The sequence below is a fragment of the Oncorhynchus nerka genome, linkage group LG15, assembly GCF_034236695.1.
Source record: "Oncorhynchus nerka isolate Pitt River linkage group LG15, Oner_Uvic_2.0, whole genome shotgun sequence".
NCBI classification, from domain to species: Eukaryota; Metazoa; Chordata; class Actinopteri; order Salmoniformes; family Salmonidae; genus Oncorhynchus; species Oncorhynchus nerka.
This window is the reverse complement of record NC_088410.1, coordinates 83,234,443-83,248,269: the sequence shown is the minus strand read 5'-3', so window position 1 is coordinate 83,248,269 and position 13,827 is coordinate 83,234,443. Positions and strand designations below refer to the sequence as shown.

General features: G+C 43.9%; 1 protein-coding gene across 1 annotated transcript in view; it reads right to left on the bottom strand.

Moving 5' to 3' along the window:
- Nucleotides 1–13,827, bottom strand: part of LOC115143413 (contactin-4-like) — a 175,018-nt gene that overhangs the window by 32,791 nt on the left and 128,400 nt on the right. Inside the window, 3 exon segments of the mRNA XM_029683821.2 lie at nucleotides 1,995–2,090; nucleotides 3,254–3,423; nucleotides 3,596–3,722. Coding sequence (XP_029539681.2) covers nucleotides 1,995–2,090; nucleotides 3,254–3,423; nucleotides 3,596–3,722 — 393 coding nt within the window.

Genomic DNA, 13,827 nt, shown 5'->3' with positions numbered 1-13,827 from the left:
GAGAGAGAGGAGGAGGAGAGAGAGAGAGGAGAGAGAGAGAGAGAGGAGGAGAGGGGGCATTTAGCAGAGAGAGACAGAGAGAGAGAGAGAGAGAGGAGGAGAGGGGGCATTTAGCAGAGAGAGAGAGGAGGAGAGAGAGAGAGAGAGGAGAGGGGGCATTTAGCAGAGAGAGACAGAGAGAGAGAGAGGAGGAGAGGGGGCATTTAGCAGCGGGATCTGAAGAAATCTGAAGAAATGAATGTGAAATTAAGAGCTTGTTATTAGAGGTGTGGGGGACAGGGAGGGTAGGATGGGCTGGGGTATTGAAGCCACTCTGTGATCAGAAGCACATTACATCCTGAAGTCAGTCTTTTGACTGGACAGTAAAACATACCATTGCTTCCTCTGGGAAACAGTGAATTCAAATCATCAGGGGTTCTGCTTACGGGTTGTGGTCTCACAACAATAGATGACTCGCAGGCACATAATCTTATGTTCTCGGACAGAATTGAACTCTCAACATAGACCATTATAGACCACATAATACTGAACACAGACTGTTTTAGACCACATAACACTGATTGATTTAAGTTGCATCAAATGACATGTATCTTTCTATGTATATAGGTAAATGTATGTCTGTACAAGCATTAACTTGCATTCATTTGGTTTGACATTACTGCAACTTATGGCAGAAAACAAAAAAACATGTTTGCTTGGATGTTGTTAGGTTCTAATTCTTTGAGTGAAAACTCTACGGACACTATGAAAGATTAACCTGCATTAGACAATGATATTTCACAAGAGCACTGATATTTAACCCTTCCTCCCAAGCAGATGCATGTCTGTTGCTAGACAGAACCTTAGTGATATCTGTTCTTCCTCACTTCATCTGACCTCTACCCCAAAGTGCTCACTTCTCTTATCAATGCCTGCCACATGTGATGGCTTTCTCTGCACTCAACACATTCCACACTTAATTGCACGGACTATATACCTTCCTCCTACAGATAACCATTAACTTCTGGTGTAGACCCTCTAAACCTAAGCACTCAATATTTCAATAAGATACCTGATAATTAACCCTATCCCAAGTTTAGGAGTAAGTACCCAGAATCCATCAATCTAAAATCCACAGCATTGTTTTCCAATTGAAGCGTTGATTCTTTTAGCAAAAGCTCTTACCGAAAGCAACTTACAGCAAGGAGTGCATACATTTCCATACTGGCCCCCAGTGGAACACAGAACCCTGGCATTGCAAGCACCATGCTCAACCAACTGAGCCACACGGGACTTCCTTTCAAATCCACCTGAAGACAGCAGCACTGTGTAACAAAATCCAATAAAATGTGTGACAATGGTCTATCTGGGAAAAAAAAAGCAAGAAAATGTCAAATAAAGAGATGAAGGCATTTTGGGAAAAGGAGGGCAAATTGCAAAACGGTACAGTTCGAATCCCTTGTGGCCATTGATTCATTTAGAAACAGAGTTGAGAGTCTGCTAATCAGCACCACACAGACACGGAGCAGACTCACAGCTGTGCCACGGGATAACGCCCCCCCCCCCGGAACAGCCACCAGGAGTCTTTATTACCCACATATACCCAGGCTACACTGAAAAAACCTGCCGCTAGGAAGTGGAGCACCGGAGGCTTTACAGATGACAGCATGGTCGCGGCTCACATGGAGGAAAGTCAGCTTGAGGGGGTATGAACTATGGATGTGAAGGTATGAGTTTGGGGAGCGTTCACCTAGAGGAGTGGTGATGCTGCAGTCCAGTAGAAATGATAATAATAGCCAGTCCCACAGGAGAGGAAGAGAGAGGAAACAGGATATGAAAAGACTGAAAGACTAAGAGTAGTGAGAAGAAATAGTAGGCATGAGAACAAAAACCTTTAACAGTGTCAGGGACAGATAGTGGGTATGACAGTAAGGGACAATAAGATGTGCAGGGCGTGACTGAGAGTGAAGAAACATAGAGTCTGTGAGCTTTGAGGATACAAAGAATTATAGTACCTCCATTATGGGGTGGAGGGCCACACAGTAGCACCACTGCCTGGCCTTCTCTCACTGACACTGTGTTCCTGGGCTTTCTGCTGAAATTCTGTAGATCTGTGAGGAGGCAAAGACAAAAGGGCTTTTATTAGTTTCAGACTTCTATAGTACAACAACCTCTATAGTGCAGTGATATTCTGGAGGACATTTTCATATTGAAGACCATTTTCCTCTCTATGCACTTTTATTATACCTCATCCACTTTAGTTCCCTGCTGATACCAACAGAGACGTGTGAACAGGGAGAGGCGTAAATGCGTAAATACCTTCCTCTAAACTGGATTTACAGATCACTTTCACTTTTCATTAAATGGTGCTGCCTTATAAGGAAAAACAAACAGCACTAGGGACCACAAACCTTTGAAAATATCATCCAAATCCCAAGAGGGGACAGGCAAATATCACAAATAATAAAGTCATAACTCATCTCATCCAAGGCTTATCACCATTTAAATGAAAAGATCAAGTATGAACCCCCTACCTGCATGAATATAACAACCCCCTACCACCTGAGATTGGTTATAATTTCCCTAATGTAATGGGTTAGATTGGTTAATTAGCTAAGCCTGGCAGTAAACCTGCATTGTAAAGTGAAACAATATAAATCAATGTTCTACTGACACATGAACAGCCAACCAGGTCTACCAATTAAAGATGGGACAACGATAAACAAGCAATCAGCAAGGAAGATCATCTCGGTGGACTTTTATAACTGGGTTACTCTTTGTATCATCTCCGGAGATGTGAATATGTTGATGGACTTTTAGGATAACTTTAGTCTATAATGATCTATCTTTTCACGAGCTATAAGAGGGAGTGAATTTCAACAGTGCATTTGAGTGAGAGGAAGAGAAAAGTAGCCTTCCGTTGTTGAAATGCTCCGGATGATGTGCTCCTCAGGGTGTAACATTAAGCCAGTGTTAAAACCAAGCTACGATTCAGACTTACACTAATCACTCATGGAGCTGCAGGCTTTAGTGCATGTCAACATGGCAATTACCCCCAATAATGTCTCTTTTCAAATTACACCACAGAATGAGAGGAAAAACACTTTTTGTGTTCGTAACCTGAATGATTCGCTTATGCTGTACTCAGTTGTATGTCAAATCACAGCAAATCGCACCTTCATTCGATGAGAAACAGAATGTGTCTAAGAAGGAGTAGTGGTCTAAATTCACTTGAATTGTTGCTTGTATTAGATAGAGGACTAGATGTACTCACATGCAAACTGCACCTTGGCCTCCCTGCTGATGATGGTTCCAAAGGTATTGGTAGCGATACATTGGTAAACCCCCCCATGATGTGTTGCATGAGGGTTATTGATCAACAGGTTTCCTTCAACCAGGTTATAGTTCAAATCCATGTCAATCTCTCTCCCATCAACCTTCCATCTGTAGAGCAACACACACAAACACAATTATTCATCACTATCATGTTTCTATATAAGTGATGGAGTTTAGAAAATGGAGACAATATACACCAAAAGGATAAAACAGTCTTCTCAGTTGAAGATAGAAGGGAAAAAGAGGAAAGGTATGAAAAGTTAAAGGGACAAACACCTACTTATAATATGGGGCGGGGTTCCCCTTTGCTTTACAATTGATGAACACCTTGTTGTCCTCAAACCTCAAGGGGAAAATGCTGTCACTTGGTTCTTGACTGAAGACGGGTCCATGGTGAGGGTTTCTCTCTGAGTGAAAGAGCACAACTTTTTTAGTTTTACCTTGCTGTTGACAACTATGCCTGAATGGTAAAAGCAATTCCCGAGGAGAATTACTGAGGCCAAATGATAAGTTGCATGAACCTAAACCCAATTATGTGCCAAATCGTTTCATTATACAGACAGTAGTCTTAGGCAACAAGAATAGCCCACAGTGTTGACATGAGCGAGGACAAATACTACACTGACACAAGAGGCCAATTAACTGATTACATTCTCTACACCCTGTAGCTCTGCATGCATATTATGACTCTTCAGTTTACAGAAGACACTGACATATCCTAGTGTTTTCCTTCTTTCCATTTGAATTCTTACCAACGTGCAGTCTGTTGTTGGCATACCCATGGCACGCATGGCAGCTCAGTCAGGTCTGTTGTTTTGGTAAGCTGTAGCCAACACACCAATTCAACAGAGTAATTACCCCATGTTAATCTAATTAACTCCACGGAAATGTAGCTGTCATTCCCACAATGGTTAAAGTCCCTTCCAACAGAACTAACAATCTTCACTATTCATACAGTAGGCTAAAGTAACCTGGTGTAGAGACATACAGTTGACTAGAGTATTCAGGTATAGAGACATACAGTAGGCTACAGTATCGTGGTGTAGAGACATACAGCAGGCAACAGTATCCTGGTGTAGAGACATAAAGTAGGCTAGAGTATCCTGGTGTAGACATATACAGTAGGCTACAGTATCCCGGTGTAGAGACAAACAGTAGCCTACAGTATCCCGGTGTAGAGACACAGTAGGCTACAGTATCGCGGTGTAGAGACATACAGTAGGCTACAGTATCCCGGTGCAGAGACATACAGTAGGCTACAATATCCCGGTGCAGAGACATACAGTAGGCTACAATATCCCGGTGTAGTGACATACAGTAGGCTACATTATCCCAGTGCTGAGACATACAGTAGGCTACAGTATCCCGGTGTAGAGACATACAGTAGGCTACAGTATCCCGTTGCAGAGACATACAGTAGGCTACAATATCCCGGTGTAGTGACATACAGTAGGCTACATTATCCCAGTGCTGAGACATACAGTAGGCTACAGTATCCCAGTGTAGAGACATACAAACGCCTACAGTATCCCGGTGTAGAGACATACAGTAGGCTACAGTATCCCGGTGTAGAGACATACAGTAGGCTACAGTATCCCGGTGTAGAGACATACAAACGCCTACAGTATCCCGGTGTAGAGACATACAGTAGGCTACAATATCCCGGTGTAGTGACATACAATAGGCTACATTATCCCAGTGCTGAGACATACAGTAGGCTACAGTATCCCGGTGTAGAGACATACAGTAGGGTACAGTATCCCGGTGTAGAGACATACAGTAGGGTTCAGTATCCCGGTATAAGACATAGAGTAGCCTACATTATCCTGGTGGAGAGACATACAGTCGCCTACAGTATCCCGGTGTAGACACATACAAACGCCTACAGTATCCCGGTGTAGAGACATACAATAGGCTACAGTATCCCGGTGTAGACACACACAGTAGGCTACAGTATCCTGGTGTAGACACACACAGTAGGCTACAGTATCCTGGTGTAGAGACATACAGTAGCCTACGGTATCCCAGTGTAGACACACAAAGTAGGCTACAGTATCCTGGTGTAGACACACACAGTAGGCTACAGTATCCTGGTGTAGAGACATACAGTAGCCTACGGTATCCTGGTGTAGAGACATACAGTAGGCTACAGTATCCTGGTGTAGACACACAGTAGGCTACAGTATCCTGAGGTAGAGACATACAGTAGGCTACAGTATCCCGGTGTAGAGACATACAGTAGCCTACAGTATCACAGTGTAGAGACAAACAGTAGGCTATAGTATCCTGGTGTAGACACACACAGTAGGCTACAGTATCCTGGTGTAGAAACACACAGTAGGCAACAGTATTCTGGTGTAGAGACATACAGTAGGCTACAGTATCCTGATGTAGAGACATAGAGTAGGCTACAGTATCCCGGTGTAGAGACATACAGTAGGCTACAGTATCCTGGTGTAGAGACATACAGTAGGGTACACTATCCTGGTGTTGAGTCATACAGTAGGGTACACTATCCTGGTGTTGAGATATACAGTAGGGTACACTATCCTGGTGTTGAGTCATACAGTAGGGTACACTATCCTGGTGTTGAGAGACATACAGTAGGGTACACTCAGCTGGTGTTGAGACATACAGTAGGGTACACTATCCTGGTGTTGAGACATACAGTAGGGTACACTATCCTGGTGTTGAGACATACAGTAGGGTACACTATCCTGGTGTTGAGATATACAGTAGGGTACACTATCCTGGTGTTGAGATATACAGTAGGGTACACTATCCTGGTGTTGAGATATACAGTAGGATACACTATCCTGGTGTTGAGATATACAGTAGGGTACACTATCCTGGTGTTGAGTCATACAGTAAGGTACACTATCCTGGTGTTGAGATATACAGTAGAGTACACTATCCTGGTGTTGAGATATACAGTAGGGTACACTATCCTGGTGTTGAGTCATACAGTAGGGTACACTATCCTGGTGTTGAGACATACAGTAGGGTACACTATCCTGGTGTTGAGTCATACAGTAGGGTACACTATCCTGGTGTTGAGATATACAGTAGGGTACACTAACTATCCTGGTGTTGAAATATACAGTAGGGTACACTATCCTGGTGTTGAGATATACAGTAGGGTACACTATCCTGGTGTAGAGACATACAGTAGCCTACACTATCCTGGTGTTGAGATATAAAGTAGGGTACAGTATCCTGGTGTTGAGTCATACAGTAGGGTACACTATCCTGGTGTTGAGACATACAGTAGCCTACACTATCCTGGTGTTGAGATATACAGTAGGCTACAGTATCCTGGTGTTGAGACATACAGTAGGCTACACTATCCTGAGGTAGAGACATACAGTAGGGTACACTATCCTGGTGTAGAGACATACAGTAGCCTACAGTATCACAGTGTAGAGACAAACAGTAGGCTATAGTATCCTGGTGTAGACACACACAGTAGGCTACAGTATCCTGGTGTAGAAACACACAGTAGGCAACAGTATTCTGGTGTAGAGACATACAGTAGGCTACAGTATCCTGATGTAGAGACATAGAGTAGGCTACAGTATCCCGGTGTAGAGACATACAGTAGGCTACAGTATCCTGGTGTAGAGACATACAGTAGGGTACACTATCCTGGTGTTGAGTCATACAGTAGGGTACACTATCCTGGTGTTGAGATATACAGTAGGGTACACTATCCTGGTGTTGAGTCATACAGTAGGGTACACTATCCTGGTGTTGAGACATACAGTAGGGTACACTATCCTGGTGTTGAGACATACAGTAGGGTACACTATCCTGGTGTTGAGACATACAGTAGGGTACACTATCCTGGTGTTGAGACATACAGTAGGGTACACTATCCTGGTGTTGAGATATACAATAGGGTACACTATCCTGGTGTTGAGATATACAGTAGGGTACACTATCCTGGTGTTGAGATATACAGTAGGATACACTATCCTGGTGTTGAGATATACAGTAGGGTACACTATCCTGGTGTTGAGTCATACAGTAAGGTACACTATCCTGGTGTTGAGATATACAGTAGAGTACACTATCCTGGTGTTGAGATATACAGTAGGGTACACTATCCTGGTGTTGAGTCATACAGTAGGGTACACTATCCTGGTGTTGAGACATACAGTAGGGTACACTATCCTGGTGTTGAGTCATACAGTAGGGTACACTATCCTGGTGTTGAGATATACAGTAGGGTACACTATCCTGGTGTTGAAATATACAGTAGGGTACACTATCCTGGTGTTGAGATATATAGTAGGGTACACTATCCTGGTGTTGAGATATACAGTAGGGTACACTATCCTGGTGTTGAGACATACAGTAGGGTACACTATCCTGGTGTTGAGATATACAGTAGGGTACACTATCCTGGTGTAGAGACATACAGTAGGGTACACTATCCTGGTGTTGAGTAATACAGTAGGGTACACTATCCTGGTGTTGAGTCATACAGTAGGCTACAGTATCCTGGTGTAGAGACATACAGTAGGGTACACTATCCTGGTGTTGAGACATACAGTAGGGTACACTATCCTGGTGTTGAGATATACAGTAGGGTACACTATCCTGGTGTAGAGACATACAGTAGGGTACACTATCCTGGTGTTGAGATATACAGTAGGGTACACTATCCTGGTGTTGAGATATACAGTAGGGTACACTATCCTGGTGTTGAGATATACAGTAGGGTACACTCAGCTGGTGTTGAGACATACAGTAGGGTACACTATCCTGGTGTTGAGACATACAGTAGGGTACACTATCCTGGTGTTGAGTCATACATTAGGGTACACTATCCTGGTGTTGAGACATACAGTAGGGTACACTATCCTGGTGTTGAGTCATACAGTAGGGTACACTATCCTGGTGTTGAGACATACAGTAGGGTACACTATCCTGGTGTTGAGACATACAGTAGGGTACACTATCCTGGTGTTGAGACATACATTAGGGTACACTATCCTGGTGTTGAGACATACATTAGGGTACACTATCCTGGTGTTGAGTCATACAGTAGGGTACACTATCCTGGTGTTGAGACATACTGTAGGGTACACTATCCTGGTGTTGAGACATACAGTAGGGTACACTATCCTGGTGTTGAGACATACAGTAGGGTACACTATCCTGGTGTTGAGACATACAGTAGGGTACACTCAGCTGGTGTTGAGACATACAGTAGGGTACACTATCCTGGTGTTGAGCCATACAGTAGGGTGCACTATCCTGGTGTTGAGACATACAGTAGGGTACACTATCCTGGTGTTGAGTCATACATTAGGGTACACTATCCTGGTGTTGAGACAAACAGTAGGGTACACTATCCTGGTGTTGAGTCATACAGTAGGGTACACTATCCTGGTGTTGAGACATACAGTAGGGTACACTATCCTGGTGTTGAGTAATACAGTAGGGTACACTATCCTGGTGTTGAGTCATACAGTAGGCTACAGTATCCTGGTGTAGAGACATACAGTAGGGTACACTATCCTGGTGTTGAGACATACAGTAGGGTACACTATCCTGGTGTTGAGATATACAGTAGGGTACACTATCCTGGTGTAGAGACATACAGTAGGGTACACTATCCTGGTGTTGAGTAATACAGTAGGGTACACTATCCTGGTGTTGAGATATACAGTAGGGTACACTATCCTGGTGTTGAGATATACAGTAGGGTACACTATCCTGGTGTTGAGACATACAGTAGGGTACACTATCCTGGTGTTGAGTCATACAGTAGGGTACACTATCCTGGTGTTGAGTCATACAGTAGGGTACACTATCCTGGTGTTGAGACATACAGTAGGGTACACTATCCTGGTGTAGAGACATACAGTAGGGTACACTATCCTGGTGTTGAGATATACAGTAGGGTACACTCAGCTGGTGTTGAGACATACAGTAGGGTACACTATCCTGGTGTTGAGACATACAGTAGGGTACACTATCCTGGTGTTGAGACATACAGTAGGGTACACTATCCTGGTGTTGAGACATACAGTAGGGTACACTATCCTGGTGTTGAGATATACAGTAGGGTACACTATCCTGGTGTTGAGATATACAGTAGGGTACACTATCCTGGTGTTGAGATATACAGTAGGATACACTATCCTGGTGTTGAGATATACAGTAGGGTACACTATCCTGGTGTTGAGTCATACAGTAAGGTACACTATCCTGGTGTTGAGATATACAGTAGAGTACACTATCCTGGTGTTGAGATATACAGTAGGGTACACTATCCTGGTGTTGAGTCATACAGTAGGGTACACTATCCTGGTGTTGAGACATACAGTAGGGTACACTATCCTGGTGTTGAGTCATACAGTAGGGTACACTATCCTGGTGTTGAGATATACAGTAGGGTACACTAACTATCCTGGTGTTGAAATATACAGTAGGGTACACTATCCTGGTGTTGAGATATATAGTAGGGTACACTATCCTGGTGTAGAGACATACAGTAGCCTACGGTATCCCAGTGTAGACACACAACGTAGGCTACAGTATCCTGGTGTAGACACACACAGTAGGCTACAGTATCCTGGTGTAGAGACATACAGTAGCCTACGGTATCCTGGTGTAGAGACATACAGTAGGCTACAGTATCCTGGTGTAGACACACAGTAGGCTACAGTATCCTGAGGTAAAGACATACAGTAGGCTACAGTATCCCGGTGTAGAGACATACAGTAGCCTACAGTATCACAGTGTAGAGACAAACAGTAGGCTATAGTATCCTGGTGTAGACACACACAGTAGGCTACAGTATCCTGGTGTAGAAACACACACAGTAGGCAACAGTATTCTGGTGTAGAGACATACAGTAGGCTACAGTATCCTGATGTAGAGACATAGAGTAGGCTACAGTATCCCGGTGTAGAGACATACAGTAGGCTACAGTATCCTGGTGTAGAGACATACAGTAGGGTACACTATCCTGGTGTTGAGTCATACAGTAGGGTACACTATCCTGGTGTTGAGATATACAGTAGGGTACACTATCCTGGTGTTGAGTCATACAGTAGGCTACAGTATCCCGGTGTAGAGACATACAGTAGCCTACAGTATCACAGTGTAGAGACAAACAGTAGGCTATAGTATCCTGGTGTAGACACACACAGTAGGCTACAGTATCCTGGTGTAGAAACACACAGTAGGCAACAGTATTCTGGTGTAGAGACATACAGTAGGCTACAGTATCCTGATGTAGAGACATAGAGTAGGCTACAGTATCCCGGTGTAGAGACATACAGTAGGCTACAGTATCCTGCTGTAGAGACATACAGTAGGGTACACTATCCTGGTGTTGAGTCATACAGTAGGGTACACTATCCTGGTGTTGAGATATACAGTAGGGTACACTATCCTGGTGTTGAGTCATACAGTAGGGTACACTATCCTGGTGTTGAGACATACAGTAGGGTACACTCAGCTGGTGTTGAGACATACAGTAGGGTACACTATCCTGGTGTTGAGACATACAGTAGGGTACACTATCCTGGTGTTGAGACATACAGTAGGGTACACTATCCTGGTGTTGAGATATACAGTAGGGTACACTATCCTGGTGTTGAGATATACAGTAGGGTACACTATCCTGGTGTTGAGATATACAGTAGGATACACTATCCTGGTGTTGAGATATACAGTAGGGTACACTATCCTGGTGTTGAGTCATACAGTAAGGTACACTATCCTGGTGTTGAGATATACAGTAGAGTACACTATCCTGGTGTTGAGATATACAGTAGGGTACACTATCCTGGTGTTGAGTCATACAGTAGGGTACACTATCCTGGTGTTGAGACATACAGTAGGGTACACTATCCTGGTGTTGAGTCATACAGTAGGGTACACTATCCTGGTGTTGAGATATACAGTAGGGGTACACTAACTATCCTGGTGTTGAAATATACAGTAGGGTACACTATCCTGGTGTTGAGATATATAGTAGGGTACACTATCCTGGTGTAGAGACATACAGTAGCCTACGGTATCCCAGTGTAGACACACAAAGTAGGCTACAGTATCCTGGTGTTGAGTCACACAGTAGGCTACAGTATCCTGGTGTAGAGACATACAGTAGCCTACGGTATCCTGGTGTAGAGACATACAGTAGGCTACAGTATCCTGGTGTAGACACACAGTAGGCTACAGTATCCTGAGGTAGAGACATACAGTAGGCTACAGTATCCCGGTGTAGAGACATACAGTAGCCTACAGTATCACAGTGTAGAGACAAACAGTAGGCTATAGTATCCTGGTGTAGACACACACAGTAGGCTACAGTATCCTGGTGTAGAAACACACAGTAGGCAACAGTATTCTGGTGTAGAGACATACAGTAGGCTACAGTATCCTGATGTAGAGACATAGAGTAGGCTACAGTATCCCGGTGTAGAGACATACAGTAGGCTACAGTATCCTGGTGTAGAGACATACAGTAGGGTACACTATCCTGGTGTTGAGTCATACAGTAGGGTACACTATCCTGGTGTTGAGATATACAGTAGGGTACACTATCCTGGTGTTGAGTCATACAGTAGGGTACACTATCCTGGTGTTGAGACATACAGTAGGGTACACTCAGCTGGTGTTGAGACATACAGTAGGGTACACTATCCTGGTGTTGAGACATACAGTAGGGTACACTATCCTGGTGTTGAGACATACAGTAGGGTACACTATCCTGGTGTTGAGATATACAGTAGGGTACACTATCCTGGTGTTGAGATATACAGTAGGGTACACTATCCTGGTGTTGAGATATACAGTAGGATACACTATCCTGGTGTTGAGATATACAGTAGGGTACACTATCCTGGTGTTGAGTCATACAGTAAGGTACACTATCCTGGTGTTGAGATATACAGTAGAGTACACTATCCTGGTGTTGAGATATACAGTAGGGTACACTATCCTGGTGTTGAGTCATACAGTAGGGTACACTATCCTGGTGTTGAGACATACAGTAGGGTACACTATCCTGGTGTTGAGTCATACAGTAGGGTACACTATCCTGGTGTTGAGATATACAGTAGGGTACACTAACTATCCTGGTGTTGAAATATACAGTAGGGTACACTATCCTGGTGTTGAGATATATAGTAGGGTACACTATCCTGGTGTAGAGACATACAGTAGCCTACGGTATCCCAGTGTAGACACACAAAGTAGGCTACAGTATCCTGGTGTAGACACACACAGTAGGCTACAGTATCCTGGTGTAGAGACATACAGTAGCCTACGGTATCCTGGTGTAGAGACATACAGTAGGCTACAGTATCCTGGTGTAGACACACAGTAGGCTACAGTATCCTGAGGTAGAGACATACAGTAGGCTACAGTATCCCGGTGTAGAGACATACAGTAGCCTACAGTATCACAGTGTAGAGACAAACAGTAGGCTATAGTATCCTGGTGTAGACACACACAGTAGGCTACAGTATCCTGGTGTAGAAACACACAGTAGGCAACAGTATTCTGGTGTAGAGACATACAGTAGGCTACAGTATCCTGATGTAGAGACATAGAGTAGGCTACAGTATCCCGGTGTAGAGACATACAGTAGGCTACAGTATCCTGGTGTAGAGACATACAGTAGGGTACACTATCCTGGTGTTGAGTCATACAGTAGGGTACACTATCCTGGTGTTGAGATATACAGTAGGGTACACTATCCTGGTGTTGAGTCATACAGTAGGGTACACTATCCTGGTGTTGAGACATACAGTAGGGTACACTATCCTGGTGTTGAGTCATACAGTAGGGTACACTATCCTGGTGTTGAGACATACAGTAGGGTACACTATCCTGGTGTTGAGACATACAGTAGGGTACACTATCCTGGTGTTGAGACATACAGTAGGGTACACTATCCTGGTGTTGAGATATACAGTAGGGTACACTATCCTGGTGTTGAGATATACAGTAGGGTACACTATCCTGGTGTTGAGATATACAGTAGGGTACACTATCCTGGTGTTGAGTCATACAGTAAGGTACACTATCCTGGTGTTGAGATATACAGTAGAGTACACTATCCTGGTGTTGAGATATACAGTAGGGTACACTATCCTGGTGTTGAGTCATACAGTAGGGTACACTATCCTGGTGTTGAGACATACAGTAGGGTACACTATCCTGGTGTTGAGTCATACAGTAGGGTACACTATCCTGGTGTTGAGACATACAGTAGGGTACACTCAGCTGGTGTTGAGACATACAGTAGGGTACACTATCCTGGTGTTGAGCCATACAGTAGGGTGCACTATCCTGGTGTTGAGACATACAGTAGGGTACACTATCCTGGTGTTGAGTCATACATTAGGGTACACTATCCTGGTGTTGAGACAAACAGTAGGGTACACTATCCTGGTGTTGAGTCATACAGTAGGGTACACTATCCTGGTGTTGAGACATACAGTAGGGTACACTATCCTGGTGTTGAGTAATACAGTAGGGTAC